Consider the following 22122-nt stretch of genomic DNA (forward strand, 5'->3'; position numbering starts at 1 on the left):
GAAGTAGTCCTGATGTTGAGAACTAACCATTTCCCATAAAACTGAGGTGCTTTAAAGAAGCAAGAGATTCCTGCTTCCTTGTGTGATTCCCCCTTTTGCTTCCTTGTGTGATTCCCCCCTTTTTGTGTGTGCTCCTGCCATACGATGCTACTGATCACAAGGCCCTCGCCAGAAGCTAAGCAATTTGGTAGGCTGCCACATCATGGACTTTCAGCCTATATTTTTTCTTTATACTATAGCCTTAGGAATTCTGATAACAGAAAATAAATATATGACTTATAAAACAGCTTTTTATTTTTTTAAAAAAATAAAGCTAAGGTATTTAAAACATGAACCGTTAAGCATACTTACATATTGAAAATAACTTGTTATTCTGAAGCCAAACCATCATATGATACTTCCACCAGTTAAGTTCTAAGCATTCTATATCATTTAGCACAATACGATTCAAAACAGTGATTCTTGACCTTCCTAATGCTGCACTCCTTTAATACAATTCCTCATGCTGTGGTAACCCCCCAACCATAAAATTATTTCACTGCTACTTCATAACTGTTATTTTGCTATTGTGATGAATTATAATATAGATATCTGATATGTGGGATATCTGATATACACGTTCCAAAAGGGGTTACAACCCACAGAGGTCACCTGTGCTGACCTCTGCATTTAGTGAAAGCAGTGGTGGGAAACTGCCTGACCACACCCCAGACAAGGCAGCAGCACTAAACAATAGCAACCACTGTGCTCATCCATGTACAGCTGAGGTAAAGAGCAAGGACGGGGAAGGAAGGCAGCCACAGTTATGCTAACATGCAGCAGTAGTGGCATGAAACTGTCTGTGATCCTATCACTCAGGATGCTGAGATCAGTCTGAAGTATACTTTCTGGACAAACACTCAAGTGAGCCTGTAATGTCCACAGGAAAGGCTGACACTTGTTGCCAATGACAATAATTCAAGCTTTGAAGTAAACACTGGAGTTTTGGAAAAACTTCTATCATCACCACAAACTTGTCAGTTTATAAATAATGACTTGTGATAAAATCAATGACAATACTAATTTATGACATTTTTAATATTTTATGCTGAAACATATTAGTATCTAAAAGATCTATATAACTTCATCAACATTTTTCCCCAAGTGGTTCTACTGTGGTGTTATAACTTATGGGGAGAATGAGATAGCTCAAGGGATAGGGCACATTATTGCCCGCCTCAGCTGGTGATCTGAGGAAAGTCTTCAGAACCCACAGGGTATAGAAAACCAACTCCCCTGAGCTTTTCTCTGACACCCATACATGCACACACACTCAGCCCAACACACACACAAAATAAGTAAATGATTATAAAAACTTTTCTTGGCTGGCTAGTGGTAGTGGTGTCAGCAACAGAGCACAACTTTAATCCCAGCACTTGGGAAGCAGAGACAGGTAGATCTCTGAGTTGGAGACCAGCCTGGTCCCCAGAGTGAGCTCCAGAACAGCCAGAGCTACACAGAGAAACCCTGTTGGGGGTGGGAGGGTTCTTAATGTTAAAGTGTAACAGACCCATGAATTGTTAAACTATTAACACGTCAGGCAGAGTTTCACAGTCCACACTGTACTTCACTGTTAAGTGACGACATGTTCATTTTCAGCATAGTAGCAAAGACTTCTGAGTTATTTGAAAAGCCATTCTTCATCTTTTCATGCTGCTGAGACTGAACCAGGCATACATTAAACAAGATGTCTATCTACCATGGGGCTTTATTATCCAGATCTGGGTTGACTTTTATTCTGAAGCAGAGTCTGGCTAAATTGCCCAGTGTAGCTGCTTGTATTCTAATGCTTATTTGGGCCCTCCAAAATTGTTTGCACTAGAAGGTCTGGGAACCTAACTCTGATTGGTAAATAAAGATGCCAGCAGCCAATAGAAGGGGAGAAGAAAGAAAGGCTGGATTTAAGGTTCCTGGGCTTCCTTGAGGAAGCAAGAGGGGAGGGGAGTGTGCAGGACAGAGACAAGAGCCGCCATGGGGTAGAGAAACAAGGAGAACACTCTGGACTCTAGAACACAGAAATCAGTTGGTAGTAACTAGGTAACCTGGTGGGAGGTCGATTCTAACAACACGGAGAGTAGGCAGGTGCCCAGCTAGTGTACTGCCTAAGGCATGTTAAATACAGAGGCTGTGTGTGTGCCTTTCATTTGGGAACATAAGCCACTGAGGCAGGTAACAATCTCACACTGGGATTTATTAAAAATACTACTACTACAGCCCAGATCCACCTTGAACTTGGGCTTAGTAGCCCAGGCAGGCCTCACATTTATAGTCCTGTGGCCACAGCTCGGGAGCACATGGGATGACACACCATGCCCTGCCTGCTCTTCCCTTCTCCACATTACGCCTGCTAGATGCCCTCTATCTCCATCAGTCAATATTCTACATGAACATGCAACTATCCTCCTCTGGACAGAGTGAAAAAAAAAAAAACCAAACAAAATAATCCCACTCTTTACACAGGAATTATTTTGTAATTTAGAAAATATTTTCATAGAAATTTGTACATACAGCTAGGCACATGCCTATAATTCCAGCATATATCAAGCTAGCTTGAGTTGCACAGATACCATCTGCCCCCACAAAAAAAGAAAAGTTATACAATTAATACAATAGTTTGTTATTACTCTCTAGGGGAGTGGGGCTATTGGGGCATCCATACACACACACTGGGCAAACCCTTTACCACTAAGCTAACCCCCTAGGCCATTATTAGGGGGTTTTTTTGTTTTGTTTTGTTTTGTTTTGTTTTTAAAGACACATTCTCTCTAATATGTAGCTCTGGCTGTCCTGAAACTTGCTACAAAGGTCAGGCTGATCTGAAATCATAGGGTCCACTTGAGACTGCCTCATGAGTGCTGGTTTAAAGGAGTGAATGACCAGACCATACCTGGCCCCATTATTAGTATTTTTAATTAAAAAAGAAAATAAAGCTTAAAAGTTAAGTTTACTCCTTTATACCAAATTTAACAGTTGAAGATAAAATTATTAAAATAAATTTGAATATGGTTTTTAACATTTAGAGATCCAGCTCCTACAAATATTTAGTTGGTTTTATATTCATTTTTTCAATATTTAAGCATATCTTCAAAAAAGCAAGTTCTTAAATATTAGATTCAGTTTCTTAAAATACTCAATTCCAAGATCTTTAAGTATCTTGTTTTTCCTCTGCCAATGAATAAGGCAGATATTCAGTATTAAGCATTAAAACTGGTGCCATACCATGAACCTTATAAATATAGATATATAAAATATAATACATAAATAAGTCCAAACATTTAAAACACACACACACACACACACACACACACACACACACACACACACACACACACATTTGTTAACAGACTTTCATTAGGGAGAACAAACAAGGGAGACATGGGATAATACGCTGCCTAAAATGAAATGCTTGATCAACTCTGAATTCTCTGAAAACACCCTCTCCTAAATCCACCTAACAACTGAAAGCAAGCTGGGAATGGTGTTGCACACCTATGATGCCAGCCAGCATCCAGAGTCTGAGATGGGAGAATCTTGAGTTCAAGTCTAGCCTGGACTACACAGTGAATTTGAAACAGCCTGGCATTCATAATGAAAGGGTTTGTTTTGGTTTTGGTTTGTTTGGTTGTTTGCTTTATAAACAGGGTTTCACTGTATAAATTAGGCTGGCCTCAGAGTCACATGATCCACATGACTCTGGAAGCATGATAACACACCCAGGTAAGATTTTATTTTTTTTTTAAAAAAAAAAAGCAACAACAACTAAACACAAAATTCGTTTTGTCTTTTTGGTTTTGTTTTCTTTGGGGGGGATTGTTTTGTTTTGTTTTGTTTTGCTTATGTGTTTCATTTTCAACTTTTACCAAGCTCCAAGCCTACCCTTTGGTTTGGTATTAACTCTAACTTAAAGCGCCTTGCTGCGGGGCAGAACTGCTAGCTTATCTACACATGACTGAGCAACAGACCATTACAGAAGCAAAGGGAAAGACTTCCCCACAGCCCTGCCCATAGCAAATGTGGAAGACTCATGATGACCATCTAAGGATGGTTTCTCATGTCACCAAGGGCTGCTGCTTGTGTCTTTTTAGTCTCTGCTCTGGTGCTGACAACAGCCCCTGGCATGTAGGCAGGTGTGTGGTACTTAATCAACCTGGATGGTCACTACTCATAGTCCACAGACCCTCCCCCTGGAAGAAAAACAATCCTTTTCTAAAATCAACTTTACAGGCTGCAATTAAATGCTACACTTCACAATTAAAACCAAAGTCTAACTCTCACTTTGAAATATTCTATTACAATGTAAAAGTTGAAGTAGGGCAGTCCTAACAGAAAGAAATGTACACAGTGTGAATGTCTACGAAGACAGTCATCTACACCCCTAACACCTTGCCTAGCCCCCACTTCTGATTTCTGTCAAATACAGAATATAAACAAAAAGAAAATTTAAAATATTAAATTACTGATTAAACCAAAACCAAAAGGTATCTTTGACCATTTCAGACCTGCAGAATTTCTATAATTTTCAAACAGAATTCTTGTTTGTTTGTTTGTTTGTTTGTTTGTTGGCACCATGTCACCAGACAGCCCAGATTAGCCTTAAACTTGACATTGATTGAGTTTGTAAGTGGTGGGATCGAAAGTATGTGCCACTGCCCTCACCTCACAGACTGTCACAGGAGGATACTGGAGAAAACAGCTCCTTTCCCCCAGAGTCCTCTCATTTCTCCACACAGCAGGTGTCCCTTGGTTATTTCACAAAGTGAAGAAATACAACAACTACTGCATCAGTGAGGACACTTTAGACTTTAAGGGACCAAGTCATGCCCCAGCGACCCAGGCTAGCCTGAGGAACACAAAGCAAGACCCTGTCTCAAACATTTGCAGGGCTAGTGAGATGACTTAGTAGGTAAAGAACACACCACACAAGCCTCATGACCTGAGCTCAATCCTTGAAAATCATGTAACGGTAGAAGGCAAGAACCGACTCCACAAGACTGTCCTTAAACATACACACACACACACATCACTGGCCAGCTCCCCTCACACACACAGGATCATATACACATGTACAATAATAACAAGTCTAATATTTTCCCCCCACAGGGATTGAGTACAATTCCACACTACTAACATCTGAGTCCCTTACACAGAATATAGATTAGTATTAATAAAGGTAATATTTCATTATTCATGGTATCCAACAACCTAGAAAGACAAAATGTGAAAATCCAGACTTCAAAGCTTTCTTCTCTTTTCCAAGAATAGCAAATACTTATCTTTTTTTTATAGTTTCTTTTTTTTTTAATTTATTTATTTTATTTATGAGTATACTGTAGCTGTCTTCAGACACACCAGAAGAGGGCATTCAATCTCATTACGGATGGCTGTGAGCCACCATGTGGTTGCTGAGATTTGAACTCAGGACCTCTAGAAGAATAGTCAGTGCTCTTAACCGCTGAGCCATCTCTCCAGCCCCCAGCAAATACTTATCTAATTGTTAATTATGTATTGTCCCCAAAGATGCGCGGCAATGCTTTGATTTTCTTTTGCTTAGTATCTTTACAATATTAACTACAATCAAGAGTCACTCAAAATATATTCTGGACAGTAAGTATAAAATCACTAAGTAGCCACTCTTACTCCCGTAAGATATCCTGAAAAGACTAAAACAGTTGTTATGGGGGAAGGAGAAGGGCAGACTTACTTCTTGATACAATTGGTCATGAGAAGATGCACATCTTGTCTTTCATCTAATAACAGCATTGCTCCTAAATAGCCAATGCGTTTGTCTGTGAATTTTTGTGAGGCGATTAGCTTGAGGCACTCCAACTACAAAAAACAACAACAACAAAGAAAAAAGAGAAGGGGTGAACAGAGAGGGAAAAGCATTGGACATTTGTACATTTGTTTACATTCCTATGGCTCAGGGGTCACAAGCTAGCCCTTGCCGTTCTGCCTGCCGAGGACCTCAGTTTGGTTCCCAGCACCTACATCAGGTAGCTCACTACTCCAGCTCTAGGGTGTGCTCACTGCACTTACATACATGTGGGTGCACATACGAACAGTCATACATACATACATATATGTATATATAAAACAATAAATCATTCAGCAGTTGGAAACAAAGTACTGAAGAGTATCTTAGACATCAAAATGTACAATGAACTCAAATGTAAATGAACCACATTTGAGGTTTAAATGAAGAAATCAAATGCAGAAAAAAATAAAATAAAATCTCCAGAGTGAAACACAATAGCAGTATTAATCAAAACTGTTTTCTATATTTTTTCTTCACATAATTATTAGTAGAACACTTGTCTAGCCTGTGTCGTAGGTTCACAAATAATGATAACAACAACTATTATTAAATAACTCCTCCAGGCTTCAGAGCCGTGATAAATGAAACTCTGCCTTTCCTGAAAGTCACAACCACTCTGATACACTTTAAGGTTCCAACTCGACAAAGAAAAGGCCAGACATGCCCTCCCCTCAGAGCTAGTGGGTTTTTTTTTAATGACATACACAAATCCTTGAAGAATGACATACAGTCTCCAACAAGAATGTTTAAATTATACTCTCCTTTTGAATTGTACATTGGCGTAAGAGCCTCCAACAGAGACTTGTGTGCATAGAAAGCACTGGTCAGTCACGTGAGACGGCTGTCCAATATGAATTCATCTAATGGGCTCAAGTCCAATGGAAGGAAGTATAAAGCAGTTACACAAACAGAACTGTTTGAGGCTATTTTTAATTGTTTTTTTTTAAGTATCTGGATTTACAAAAAGAACCTCAAGTTAGGTGGCTGGCTACACTATCACAACACTAAATCCCAAGACCAGGGTTAAGGGAACCAATTCTCTATAAGGGGAGGTGGGCAGAAGAGGGAAGAGGTAAGCAACAGCCCTACCCTTCCTGCTGCATGTTCTATGGCAGTTTTTAAAACGATTTCTGAATAGAAGTTGATGTTGTTTTTAGAATGTGTGCAGAAAAGGCCTACTGGTCCAAGACACACGCAGAATTGACAATGTTCCCAAAGCTTCCCCATTCAAGCAGGCCTGCTAGGGCAGGGCAGGGCTATAATCCTAGCACTCCAGAGATGGGGGCAGTAGGGTCAATTCAAGGTCAACTTCAACTACACAGCAAGTTTGAGGCTATCCTGGGCAAACTTGTCACACTACCTCAAACCCTGTAACAAAATAATTTAAGCTTGTTTTTTCAAACATTCCATTGAATAATTTTGTAAAAATGTTGTCATGAAAAAAAAATACTCCCAGATCCTGATACCACAAAAATTTTCATCATCATTTCTCAATCTTGCTCCTGGTCAACTCCAAGTGCTATGCAAGTTAATGCTCTAAAACTATTCTATTTAGATTACTTAGTTAATGGGCCATACTCTTTAAGGTATCACTTGTCTTGTTAGAGTTTTGTTTGTATAGTCATAAAACTTATTTCTCTATTTATTGAGATAAAATTGTAAATCATACAGGTTAGTGTTATTTGGTTTTCTGTGAGCTGCCTTGTCACCACCCACCCTAGGGCTGAAGTTACTGGTATTCATGAGACCATATCCATCTTGTTCAGTGGATCCTGGTATTTGAACTCAGGTCCTCACAATTGCACAATATGCAAGCTTAGCCACTGAGCCATCTCTCTAGCACCTACATTTTTTTTTTTGAGACAGGTTTTAGGCTAGGCTAGCTGGCCAGTGAGCCCCATGGATTCTCCTGACTTGCTTCCCAGCCCTGAGATTACGAGAGCATACCATGACATCCACTGTCCTACTTGGTTCTAGAGAACAAGCTCAGGTCTTCATGATTGTTTCACAAGCACTTGACTGACTGAACTAGCTTCCCAACCCCAGCCCCACTTATATATTCATATCCTAGACAATCTTAAAAGGAAACTGACTTGGGAGGCAGAGGCAGGCGGATTTCTGAGTTCGAGGCCAGCCTGGTCTACAGTGAGTTGCAGGACAGCCAGGACTACCCAGAGAAACCCTGTCTCAAAACAAACAAACAAAAACAAAAAAAACAAAAAAACAAAAAACAAAAAAAGGAAACTGACTTCTATACCAAATTCAATAGCCAAAGTCACCAGGCGGTGGTGGTGCACACCTTCAATCCCAGCACTTGGGAGGCAGAGGAAGGCGGATTTCTGAGTTCGTGGCCAGCAGTGAGTTCCAGGACAGCCAGAGATACACAGAGAAACCCTGTCTCGAAAAACAAAGCAAAAACAAAAAACAAACAAAAAAAATAGCCAAAGTCAAAAGATAAATGCACCTTGGAGAATATTTGTAACTCATTTCACACTCATAAGGTCCTACGTAATGGCATTCTACCAACTAATTGTGAAAAAAGACAAAAAATATAATATTAAAATAAAAGGGATTAGTCACGACAACTTACAGAAAACAAAAAAACAGCTCAAACAAATTAATTTAACCTCATAAAACAAATGCAAATTAAATTCAATAAATTCATATGATATTCAATTGTGCACTTGAAAAGTGTGAGCTGTATGATTTATAAAAAAAATAAGCCTCAATGAAGGTGTTTAAAGGGAGAGTAATAAATCCCAATCATACAGAGATGCTATTTTTAATATATTTTAATTATTTTTTCCCAAGATTTATTTATGTATTCACCATTGCTGTCTTCAGACACACCAGAAGAGGGCATCAGACCCCACTGCAGATGGTTGTAAGCCACCATGTGGTTGCTGAGAATTGAACTCAGGACCTCTGGAAAAGCAGTCAGTGCTCTTAACCACTGTGCCATCTCTCCAGCCCTTAAGATTTATTTTTATGCCAAGCATGGTGGTCCTTTAATCCTAGCATTTGAAACAGAAGTGGACAGATCTCTTAGTTCCAGGACAGCCTGGTTTACAGATTGAGTTCCAAGATAGCCAGAGCTCCACAGTGAGACCCTGTCTCAGAAAATGACAAAAGAGACAGAGAGGAAGGAAGGAAGGAAGGAAGGAAGGAAGGAAGGAAGGAAGGAAGGAAGGAAGGAAGGAAGGAAGGAAGGAAGGAAGGACTTTTGCGTATGTGTATGCATGTCTGAATGCACATGTATGTATGTCCACATGCATATGGGGTTCCCTTGGAGGCTTGAAAAGGGTGTTGTGGCTAATTTTATGTCAACTTGACACAAAATAGTCATCAAAAAGGAAGGAGCCTCAATTGAGAAAAATGTTCCCATAAGATTGGACTGTAGGCAAACATGTAGGACATTTTCTTAATTAGTGACTGATGGGGGTTGGGGGAGTCCACTGTGGGTGGTGCCATCCCTGGGCTGGTGGTCCTGGGTTCTGTAAGAAAGCAGGCTGAGCGAGCCATGTGAAGCAAGCCGGTAAGCAGCACCTCTCCATGGCCTTTGGCCTTTGTAATAGCTTCTGCCTCTAACTCCCTGCCCTGCTTGAGTTCTGTCTTGATTTCCTTTGATGATGGACTATGATATGGAAGCATAAGCCAAATAAACCCGTTCCACACCAATGCACTTTAGTTGTAGTGTTTTATCACATCAATATTGACCCTACTTAAGGGGGGCATTGCTGTGACAGACCTGACCTAACCATCTTGTTTTGGGAAGGACTGCGAAAGGACTTTGGACCTCTGGGCTAGAGAAGTCATTGAGTGTGGAGAGCTCAGTGAGCTGTTCTGTGGAAGCTTGGAGGATAAAAATGTTGAGAGCAGTGCAGAAGCAGATGGAGGCCTGGCTTGTGAACTTTCAGAGGAAAGCTAAGACTCTATGGGGCTTTTTGTGTGAAGAATCTGTGTTTCTGGTCAGCGGGGGCTGAAGATTCAGCTATGATTACCAAGATACAGAACTACTAAAACGAAGCCTTTGCTTTATTGGGATGCTCAATGCTGGTCAGCTAGAGCTAAGAAATTAGCAGAGATTAAGAAGAGACCAGCAATAATGAGGTAAAATCTTCTGGAAAGTGTTCCCTGAGAGTCATCACAGAGAAGCTGTTCTAGACATGGCCAAGGCTGTACCTTGTGCTGATGTCTGAACCTGGTAGTGTATGAGTCACTCTGGTGGGTTTGGAGGCATGACAGAGACATGAAGAGCAGCTGACGCTTGAACTATGTGGCAGGGCTAGAGTCCCTGAAGAGAGCCCAGGAGAGGATATTGGTCAAAGTACAGTCAGCTGCAGCAAGGGACCCCAGCAATTTTGGGGATGCCATTACCATGGGGGCATCAGATCCCTGGAGTTGGAGTTACTCCAGCCACCTGACACAGATGTTGGTACTAAAGGCCAGTCCTCTGCAAGAGCAGCAAACACTGAAACATCTCTCCAGCAACGACTTTTTTGTTTTTGTTTTTTTGTTGTGTTTGTGTTTGTGTTTGTGTTTGTGTTTGTTTGTGGTGTGGTGTGGTTTGGTTTGGTTTGGTTTGGTTTGGTTTGGTTTGGTTTTTCGAGACAGGGTTTCTCTGTATAGCCCTGGCTGTCCTGGAACTCACTCTGTAGACCAGGCTGGCCTCGAACTCAGAAATCCGCCTGCCTCTGCCTCCCAAGTGCTGGGATTAAAGGCGTGCGCCACCACTGCTCGGCCCAGAAATGACTTTTAAATCTACATTTGCAAAGACCAACAATCATTTGATGGCATGGGAGTATAAACTGGCATGAGATGTAGAAAGTTCTGATCTATTTAAATTATAAATATATATACAACCTTTGACTCAGCAATTTTCATAAAACCTGCACTTATAATTAAATAGGAAAAATGGATGTTATTCAAATATTTCAAATAGGAAAATGGGTGTTATTACCAAGACATCAGTATAATGACTCATACATGAAGCAAGATACTGTGCAAAATATCCTACTATAAGCACATCAAAGAAGCTGGGGAAACACGGACACATCTTTTGTGTTTTTGGGAATGGATCCCAGGGCCTTCTGAGACCCTGCATGGAGCTACATGCCATGGCCCAGAGAACTTTTTAAATGTGTTTGAATGTTCTGCCTGAAGGTTATGAATGTGCACCATGTGCGAGCCTAGAATCTGTAGAGATCAAAAAAGGCACCAGATCCTCAGGATATAACTGAGGTTATATGCAGTTGTGAACCACCACGTGGGTACTGGGAATTGGACCTTGGTCTTCTGCAAGAACAACAAGTGTTTTTAACCACTAATCCATCTCTTCAGTCCCTGAGTAAGGATTTGTATATCCTGATATGATATATTGTTATGGTCTACCGACATGAAATAGTGATATGAAATACTGGTACGGACTACTCTTCAAGACAGATTAATGAGTGTCCAACAGAAACAATATGTCACAATCACCTGCAGCTACACAATGTAAATTTTGTATCTGGAAGAATGTTTATTAAGCAGTTGAGTCACTGGTGGCCTATGGAAAAAGTGATAGAAAGATAAGGATAGAGAGGAGAGCTTTTAATCCTAATCACTTTGTAGCTTTCAAATTTATAATCAATTACACTATAATTACCTATTTCAAAGACAAATATTCCCTTCTAGAAGGGAATAATTAAATTCATTAATTAAAACAAAAGTTGCAAGTGGTCAGAAGAGCTAATATAACTGAGAGGAGAATGATTTCTTTCTATATAGCTGGAGAGTATATATTTCAAAGCATAACGAAAGCACACTTGAGCATTAGAACAGTTTACAAAATAAGGCTTAAGAGTTTAACATTAGAATCTTAGGAAGATGCAATACTTAGTAAAATGGGAAGTGAATCAGTCTTTTAAGAAGAAATTCATAAAGTATTATGAGACTGTGTAACTGCTGCAGGTGCTTGTAAGAGCTTCTATATGTTCGTCCCTAGTCCCTAAGCCTAGCAGAAGCTATGCTTCTTTCTGCTACCAATTACTTATCTCCTGCCAAAACCCCCTTTGCCAACATCACTATTTAACTTGCACTGTAATATATTTGGTTTTCCACAGGAACCTCTGACTCTCCCACCTCTAATCCCAATGTCTGATACTGATCTCTTTCTTATTCCCTGATTTCCTCTTAACATTTGCTTCTAATTTGTGAGACATTGTTTTGAGATGGGGTAGTTACTACCAGGTTCATCTCTAAAGACACTCTGCTTTAATTTAGTAAATTCCTGCAGTGCAGTAACCAATGTGCCAGACAGTCTCAATGATACTCAATTTAAAGGAACAGTATAACAATATCAGTATCTACCGGTTACATATAAATATGGCAGTCATTATGTATCAACTACTATGAAAACAAGGGTACCCAATTCTAGTGGGGGAGAAATGATCAGAGAAGAGGCGCCTATCTCCTTATGAAACACATACTGGACTATAAAAAAAAAAATCAGTCTGAATTAGGAGCTGGATCTTCTGACCCTAATTCCACCTAGGAGCCTGGGTTTCCCATCATTGCTTGCCAGGCAGTCAAGTAATTTTCTGTAGGTGATCTTTGACACAGCCTTAGAACCGGCCTCAGCAGGCACGTTCCAGTCAGCCAATCAGCAGCAAGCCTCAGAGACTGGACGCTATCAATCCCCTCTAGAACAAGCACAGAGTCTTAGAGCGATTCCTAACCTGGACTAGTGAGAACCAGCAGGCAGCTCTGAAAGTATAGGACACTTCTAGGAAATTCTATTTATTTTTAGCATTGAGGCTTTCTGAGACAGGCTCTCCTGTATCTTAGGCTGGCCCTTAACTACATCTCCCATGTATACCTCAAGGATGACCTTAAACTCTTGATCTTCCTGCCTTCGGCTCCCAAGTGCTGTAACTATGGTTATACAGCAGCATCACTGACTACTTTGAAGAAATTGTGATTGAGCAGATTTTAAGTAGAGACTATTTTATTTAATTGTTTGCTTGCTTGCTTGAGACAAGAATCTCACTAGGCAGTCCTGGATGGTCTAGAACTTGCTATATGACCAAGTTGACCTCAAATTCAAAGAGCTCTGCCTGCTTTGAGTGCTGAGATTAAAAGATGCACAACTGCACCTGGCTAACACATCCATTTTTACAAATTTTGTCTAGATTCTAAATGACTTAATGTTCCTTTTTAAAAGAAACTTTCAAACCAATTTTTACAACAACTTTTGAGTCAAACGATATGGATATTAAGCATAAGGACTTCAATTCAATTTTCCAGGCAAGCATCAATTCTTTGTAGCTGATCTTTGACACAGCCTGAGAACCCTCCTCGGCAGGATGTTCTATGTGAAGTTAGTTCAGAGAGTTGGAGGGACTGCTTGGTAGTTAAGAGCACATGTTGCTCTTGCAAAGGACCTGGGTTCAATTGCTGGCACCCACATGGTGGCTCACAAATATCAGCGACTCCAGTTCCAGGCTGGAACACAGTTGTGTACATAGTAGTACAGAAACACACATGAGAAAAAACACTGACACTCATAAGTAAAATACATTTTCTTTTTTTTTTTTTCTTTTTTTTTTTTTGGTTTTTCGAGACAGGGTTTCTCTGTTTAGCCCTGGCTGTCCTGAAACTTACTCTGAGGACCAGACTGGTCTCGAACTCAGAGATCCACCTGCCTCTGCCTCCCAAGTGCTGGGATTAAAGGCATGCACCACCACTGCCCGGCATAAAATATATTTTTTCAAAAATTTAAGTTATGCTTGAGGGCCAGCAAGATGACTTATCAGATAAAAGTGCTTACTGACAAAACTGACAAGCCAAATTCAATCCCTGGGACCCATATGATGGAAATAAAGAACAGATTTCCACAAAATGAACTGTGATCTCCATACATAAGTCATGAAGTACATGACATTTTCTTTTAATGTTTAATAAGTCAGGCTTAGCAGCAAGCATCTGTGACCCAGAAATGGGAGTGGACAGGAGACTAGCACTGAGCACAACAGGCTGACCCCAAGCTCCCACTGCTCAGCCACTCTAGCTGTGAGCTCCAGGTTTATTAAAGATATCTTTCCTCAAAGAGGGAATTGGAAAAGCAACTAAGGATGAGGACCCACAGCAACCTCTGGCCTCAACATGCACCAACATGGCCAAGTGCACGAGCACACAAATACCAAAAAGAGCATTCAACAGGTTTCTGGTCTTGTTACACTTTCCTGAAGCAAATACAAAAAAATGTAAATGTCCCCTTTATCAGTGTTTAACATGGCTTTCCAGATTTAAAAAAGGTGTTCCACTCTGTTAGGTTTTCAAAGGCTCTTACAGGTCAGGGGCACACATGCATTCGCCGAAAACTATGCTCATGTGTTTTATTTTACCAATAAAAAGAATAAAACATACACTTTTGAAAAGCAAGCTTGTTACAAGTACCACCACTATGTAGCTAAGCAACAGCAACATAAAATTCTTAAGAGATCAGAACCTTTTTCATTTTTCTGTCCGAGAAAAAAAAATATTCCTAAAACCTGACAACACCTATCGAATGACTTTCTCCTCTTACCAAAAGTCCCTATGAGCTGGTTGTGGGGGTGCACACCTTTAATCCCAGCACTCATCTCAGAGTTTGAGTCCATCCAAGTCTACAAAGCCTACAAATTCCAGGACAGCTAAGGTTGTTACACAAAGAAACTCTGGAAAAACAGAGAGAGAGAGAGTGAGAGGGAGGGGATGGGAGGGGAGGAGGGAGGAGAAGAGGGAAGGAGAGAAGGAAGGAGGGAGGGAGGGAAGGAGGGAGGGTAAAATATTTTATATTTTATTTAAAATTCATAAAAACTCTAACACTAGTTAACAATGAATTACCTTTCATCAGTCAACATTTTGCTTACTTAATGTGGAGGCTGGGCAATACTTGAAAATGTTCGTTGTTTTTAGGACTGTATCTCACGTAGCCTAGTATGGCCTCACATTCACAGTGTAACTGGGGATGACTCTAAACTCTTGATCTGCTTCCAACTCCAGGTGCTGAAATTACAGACTTGTGCCACCTGAACTGAACCCAGGGCATGGGGCATGCTAGACAAGCACTCTGCCAACTATGCTATGTCCTTCGCCATTTATCTAATTTTTACTGTGAAACAGCGCCTCACCAAGTTGTCTAGGCTGGCTCTGCACTTTCAAATCTTTTTAAGTAGCTAGACTACAGGTCTACACTAGCAGATCTGCCTTACACTTTTTTTAACATCGTAATTTCAATTGAAGCCCCTGCATGTTGAGCCTCAAGAGCTATTTGCTTCCTCTTCATTTCAGATATAAACAATCACACAAATCTGTTGTCCCTCCTAGACATGTGGAAAAGCTGGTTCGGGGGTGTCTTAAACATTATAAAAACATACCCTATAACTGATCTTCTCCCTCCCCATCAACAAAACTCTAATAAGTCACATTTACTGTATCGTTCCAATCCCCACCCCGCACATGTGCCCCCTACTCGTGAGTATAAACTTACCTACTGTTTGTGAGGACAATGGGTTCCTTCCACTGTTTCACTAGGAAAGCTAAGCTGCCAGGAACAGGGCTACATGCTTTTCACATAATGGACAAGAACTGCTTTCCACACTATAAGTTAAGTGGCTTGATCAGATGCAGGTTTTTCAGCCTGAAGTTTATTTTGATTTGATCTTTCAAGTATGTACCACCTATGGCAGCAATACCCACGTTCATCAGGGTGCACACTACCTGATCACCAGGTGTTGTCTTGCAAGATGGTAATAGTCTAATTCTTTTACATCTCTCTACCTCCTTATCAGCTAAACAAAAGTTCTAAAAACCAACTTCTCTATAGCATCAAGTTACTGACAATTCTTTCAGAAAAAACATTGTAAAGATATTTCTATCCTTCTACTGATCAGTTTCAAAATGAGTTAATTTTGTAGAATCTCTTAAAGATGACCAATGAAATTCATAAAATTTTGTTTAAATATTAATTGGTTTTCATGGATACTAACTTGCTTGGTGCTGAAGATAGACTGCCATGGTACAGCCCACACTTAGCATGCTCTAACACCTACATGCTAGATTGGGAGAGGGTTTGTACGTTTTAATTACTTTATAGCCTCAATACCCATTCATCAGAGTTGGGAACAGAGTTGACAACCTCTTTCAATGACTACTGAAACCTTCTGCAAACAACCTCTGTAGTGTCTTTCTGGCTCCTGACACAGACTGACTGTTCTAACTTGTTTTCTATATTTCTTAGCCTGCATTTAGGATCTGTCATCATTCTGATGGCCCCTCGTCTTTTAAAGTGAAAAGACATTTTGAAATCACAATCTAGGTCTGTTAATGGTCCAATTATTGTTTTTAGGACTTTTCTTTCTTTTTTGCAACAAGTCCCATATATCCTAGGGTGGCCTCAAACTCTACATATCCTAGCATGACTCTGAACTTCTGATCCTCTTGCCTCCAGCTCCAGAGTATTGGGATTTCGGGCATGCATTATTGCCCAGGCTTCTTGTAGCTAGGCAAATACCCTCACCTGAGTGACATGTCTAGCTCCTGTTCTGGGAACATGTTAAGGGACAAAACAAACTAAAATAAGATAATATATATGTCCAAATATTGATAAGGTCAATCTAACAATATAAAAGAAAAAAATCAAATAACAAAGAAGAATATAGCAGAGTAACTATTAATAAAAATAACAGTGGTTAAAAGAGAAAACCATGGTTATCAAAGGGTTTTCGTACAACACAGGGTAACAACCTGAAGACAATGACAGTCACCATATTTAGTCATAATCTATAAGATTTTTTTTTTTTTTTTGGTTTTTTCGAGACAGGGTTTCTCTGTGTAGCCCTGGCTGTCCTGGAACTCACTCTGTAGACCAGGCTAGCCTCGAACTCTCAAACTCAGAAATCCGCCTGCCTCTGCCTCCCAAGTGCTGGGATTAAAGGCATGCGGCACCACCGCCCGGCCAGAAGGTGATGATTAATATTAATCCAAGATAACGTGTCCTATCTTAAGAGCCTTAACGCTATCCCATCTTGAAAGTGTCTTCTGCCGTGAAGGCAGTACACTCCCAGACCCGGCTAATTTAAGATTTTTAATATATATGCCTATCATTGTTTTCTTTCCTATTATTTATTTATTATTAGCTTTTTTTTTTTTTGAGGCAGGATCTCTCTATGTAGTCCTGGCTATCTTGGAGTTCACTGTATGCCAACTCACAGAGAACCTCTTGCCTCTGCTTGTTTAATCTCAAGTGCTAGGATTAAACACTGCCTCATTTTAATACTTCAATACCTATACAGTGTGATAAACAGATGAAAAATGTATTAAGAATGATAAAGAGAAAAAGAATTCCCATTGTTCTCAGACAATTGTACTAACCATAGAGAGAACAAGAGAACCAAGTTCAATAATGTTCCTAGGCAAAGAAATTTATAAAAACTGATTTTCTAGGGGGCTGGAGAAACGGCTAAACATTTAAGAACACTAAATGCTCTTCCAGGGGGCCTGGTACCAACACAGCAGCTAACAACCATATGTGACTTCAGTTCCAAGTATCTGACACCCTCTTCTGGCTTCTGCAGACACTGCAAGCATATGGTACATAGGCATGCCCTCACCTAAGACACCCATACACATATATTAAAAATAAATAAATCTCAAATAAAAACTGAATTGTTTAAAAAAGCATTTCTTTATCTATGACTCAATTACCAAAAAAAAAAAAAATAGAGCAAACCATGTCTGTATACACATATACAGAAAGACAGACAGATCTTTAAGAATACTGTTTGTGGGCTGGAGAGATGGCTCAGTGTACTGACTGCTCTTTCAGAGGTCCTGAGTTCAATTCCCAGGAGCCACATAGTAGCTCATAACCACCTGTAATGAGATCCAATGCCCTCTTCTGGTGTGCCTGAAGACAGCTACAGTGTACTCATATAAATAAAATAAATATTAAAAAAAAAAAGAATATTGTTTGTAATTAGGAATAGATGTTCTAAAGAACCAGCAGATAAATGTCTCTTAGAATGCATGAGACTAAAACGAGTACTGTGATTATGAAGGAGTGGCTAGCTACATCACACTGACAGAAGGACTGCTCACACACAGAGGAACAAGACATAGGAGACAGGCTGAATTTAAGGAGAAACAGAGAACACTGCCCAGCTCTCTGACTGTCACCTGGAAAAGTGTGTCCAATGTTGCCAAAGCTTCTGATTTTTCTAAGATATAGTTGAAGCCAGTGTTTTTCTTTTTTTTTCTTTTTCTTTTTTTTTTTTTTTTTTTGTTTTTTCGAGACAGGGTTTCTCTGTATAGCCCCGGCTGTCCTGGAACTCACTCTGTAGACCAGGCTGGCCTCAAACTCAGAAATCCGCCTGTCTCTGCCTCCCAAGTGCTGGGATTAAAGGCGTGCGCCACCACTGCCCAGCAGCCAGTGTTTTTCTATGTAAAGTTCCTTCATTTTTATACACTGGCAGCAATTTCAAAACAATTTCCACAACACAACTACATAAAAATTTGGTCCTGGTTCCCAGTATTCTACTCCTATAATATTATTTTTCTAATTTTTTTTAAAGATTTATTTATTATGTATACAATGTTCTGCCTGCACATATACCTGCACAGCAGAAGGGGGCACCAGACCTCATTATAGATGGTTGTGAGCCACCATGTGGTTGCTGGGAATTGAACTCAGGACCTTTGGAAAAGCAGCCAATGCTCTTAACCTCTGAGACATAAATATTCTTTAGGTACTCAACTTGTGGTCTACAAGATGGCTCCATGGGTAGAGGCACTTGTCACCAACCTGCAAACCTAAGTTCCATCCCTGAGATCTATGAGGAGGAGGGAGAGGCAATCCCTGCAAGCTGTCATCTTACCTCCTCCACATGTGTGCAGTGGGATACGTACACAGAGAGAAATAAAAAAACATGTACTAGGAAACTACTTTTAAACTGTATCTAAACCAAACAAGTGAAAAGTTATACATCTTTTGGAAAATGTTGCTGGTATAAAATGTTAAGGGTACTACTGTCTCTGACAGACTCTGATGATAAAAGACCTACACAAAAGACAGTCTCTTAGAATTCAGGACTTCCAAAAGCTGCATTTGTACTCCTCAAGGAAATGATAAAATAGGTAATGCTTTATGCATAAAACATAAAAATCTAACAATTATTGACTTAGTGTTTGTAACAGCCCAATAAAGAAGAGATTCAGATTGTCTCCATTTTACAGATGAGGACACCGCCATACAAAGGTAAAAGATAGGAAAGAAAAGAAAAAGGAAGAGGGAGACATGAAAAGAAACAAGGAAGAGAGGAAGAGTAAGAGGAAGGGAGAAAAGTCAAAGGTCTTGTTCCAAATCACTCAGACAGTAAGTAGCAGTAGCCTGTCCCCACTGGGCAGGCATGCAAGCAGGCAGGCAGTCTGGCCCTTGCTGGTTTGCTCTTGGATTCTGACACTGGCAACCAGGGAGCTAAGTGTTTCTTTTCTTACTCTGGCTGACTCAACAACAGCTACCCTGGCCTGATGCTTTGAGCTCCTTCTCCCAATTCTGACTTTCAACTATTGTTTTCTTCTTTTGAACTGATGCTCGAGGTTGTTGCTATCTCAGCCACTCTGTGAGTTTGGCAGGGCTAAAATACATAAACTTAATGGAAGTAGCTATTTATAGAATTTAAAACTAAGCCCAAAGGCTGAATAGGCTTTTGTGTTACAGAAGGCTGACGTCTACTCTAATATTTACTAGCTGAATGAATTTAAACAAAAATTTAAAACTCTGATTTTTTTCTGACCCTCTCTCCATGGGGCAAGAATTCAACTTTGAGAGACTTACCTACTTCAAGGTTTTACTCTAAACCTGACTGAGATTTTACTTAAGCGGCTTCTAAAACGTTTACATTATTCATGTGTCTCATCTAAAAAACAATTTCTTAGCACTTTTGAGACAGTTTTACTACGTAGCCCAGGCGTGGCTCAAATTTGCCATGTAGCCCAAGCTAGCTTCGGAAGTGCAGCAATCCTCCTGCCTCAGCCTCCCAAGTGCTGGGATTATAGGCATGCACCACCATGCCTGGCTTTTCATATTTTGTTTCTATTGACAGCATCATGCTAGACACTGCAATAAAAATTAAAAAGAAACAGGTAAAATTAGTTTTCATAACATATTTTATTTAACCAACTTATCTAAAGTATCATATTTAAACATATAATCATAGATAGTATTAAATATTTTACACTTTTGTGTATGAGGCTTCTAAATACAGAATGTACTTTACACTTACAGCACATTTCAATTTGTATACATTTTCAGTAGAAATACTTCAACTGTATTTCCATTTCATAAAATAAACAATTGACTCACGTATTCCAATTGCTTAAACCACATTTAAAATTTTTCCAATAACTGTATCAATATTCAAGAATATTTTATTTTCCTTTTAATAGTCCCCTCAGTTAAACTAGCCATGTTTCAGGAGCTCAGGGACATACAGCTCCTGACTCCCATAACAAACAGCCCATCTGACAATAAAATGGAATCATAGGGCAGCTGTTATACACAATTAAACAAGAATAGCTGCTACTCATACATAGAAGTGAGAGAATCAAGATAGGAACCTTTTTATAGACATAGTATAGAGAAAATTACTGACATGAATAAGGTAGGGACTTTTAAGTAAAGGAAACGAGAGTTGTGGACTTATAATTCTTAGTCCCAAACAAAAAGACCTTTAACTTTTTACCAAAATTTTACCACAGCTTTTTCGAGTATTCACACTTTTCAACTAAAAATTCAGTGTTTTATTTCAAAACATCCCTAAAATGTCACCTACACCTTGGAAGTGATCTCTTTTAATGTGGTGCTATGGATCAACTATAGGCCTTACATATATCAGGCAAGAATTCCACCACTATAATATACCTCAGCCCATGTAATTTTATTCAATCATGTTTCAGAAATGAATCTTTTTTTTTTTTTTTTGGTTTTTCGAGACAGGGTTTCTCTGTGTAGCCCTGGCTGTCCTGGAACTCACTCTGTAGACCAGGCTGGCCTCAAACTCAGAAATCCACCTGCCTCTGCCTCCCAAGTGCTGGGATTAAAGGCGTGAGCCACCACCGATCGGCCAGAAGTGAATCTTAACTTTAGATGTACGTGTGTGTATACACACATGTCCATACACATGTATCTTTTTCAAATTAAAATCTCCTCGAAACCTTAAATCTACTCTGATTTTAAATTCAAGAGCTGTCTCCTTAAAATTCCCTTAGGAATAATAACAGTGAACATCTTCAAATGGAAGGGTTCTGAATCTGTGTGCATGCATGTGTGTGTGTGTGTTTGTGTGTGTGTGTGTTTAGACAAGGTTTCTCTGGCTATTCTGGAACTCACTTTGTAGACCAAGCTGACCTCCAACTCAGAGATCTGCCTGCTGTGCTTCTCATGTGCTAGGATGAAAGGCATGTACCACTACACCTGACTGGACTCTGAGTCTTTCCCCAACCAGGTTACCTTTTCTTTTTAAAGCTAAATTTCTAATCAGATTTCTATAAATCAGACCTAATGTCTCAACTGATAATCAACCAAGACTATATAGACACCCATGTTTTCTAATATGCTATGCATATACAATAATTACCTGGATCAAATTTAATGTAGCCTATACCTTCAAATACTAACATCTTTAGGTTCTGACTCCATTAATTCTGTAAGAATAAAGTATAAAATCTGTATCAAAGGAGGCACTCATTATACTTTTTTAAGAAAACTGTTAACAGCCATGAAAGCGATGCTATTTACAACCACTCCCACTGAAATCAGGTAAGGAAGGACTCCATCCACAGGAGCTGCTCCCTTTCTTCTACCTCAGGCTCCTTTCTTCTTACAGTAATACCTCAATTTTCCTCAGGGGAACTAATGCTCTCCCATGCGTATTTCTAAAGAGGCTACAACTCGCAACATGAGCATAACACTGACTGAAACCAGTCTGATAAAATTCAACCTCTGTACTCCTTGTTTTATGTTGGCAGCAGATTTCCTTCCACTGAAATTTCTGAGCTAAACATAAGCTGACTGTTGTCCTTGACAGATGTATCAATTTACCTTTGGAAACCCTAGGTGAGTAGTCTTTTTCTTTCCTGTATTGACTTTCTTTCAATTTTGTAGTTCATTCCTTAAAAAGACTACTTAGTACTGACTCTTAAGTAAAATAGAATTTAAAACTAAAAATACTAATTAGAAATTGTAA

General features: G+C 39.6%; 1 protein-coding gene across 1 annotated transcript in view; it reads right to left on the reverse strand.

Moving 5' to 3' along the window:
- The window catches only part of Ap1g1 (adaptor related protein complex 1 subunit gamma 1), a 79539-nt gene that overhangs the window by 38051 nt on the left and 19366 nt on the right, over positions 1–22122 (reverse strand). The window contains exon 3 of the mRNA XM_028768761.1: positions 5741–5865. Coding sequence (XP_028624594.1) covers positions 5741–5865 — 125 coding nt within the window. The remainder of the gene's footprint in view (positions 1–5740; positions 5866–22122) is intronic.

Source organism: Grammomys surdaster, unplaced genomic scaffold (assembly GCF_004785775.1).
Source record: "Grammomys surdaster isolate TR1022 unplaced genomic scaffold, NIH_TR_1.0 187, whole genome shotgun sequence".
NCBI classification, from domain to species: domain Eukaryota; kingdom Metazoa; phylum Chordata; class Mammalia; order Rodentia; family Muridae; genus Grammomys; species Grammomys surdaster.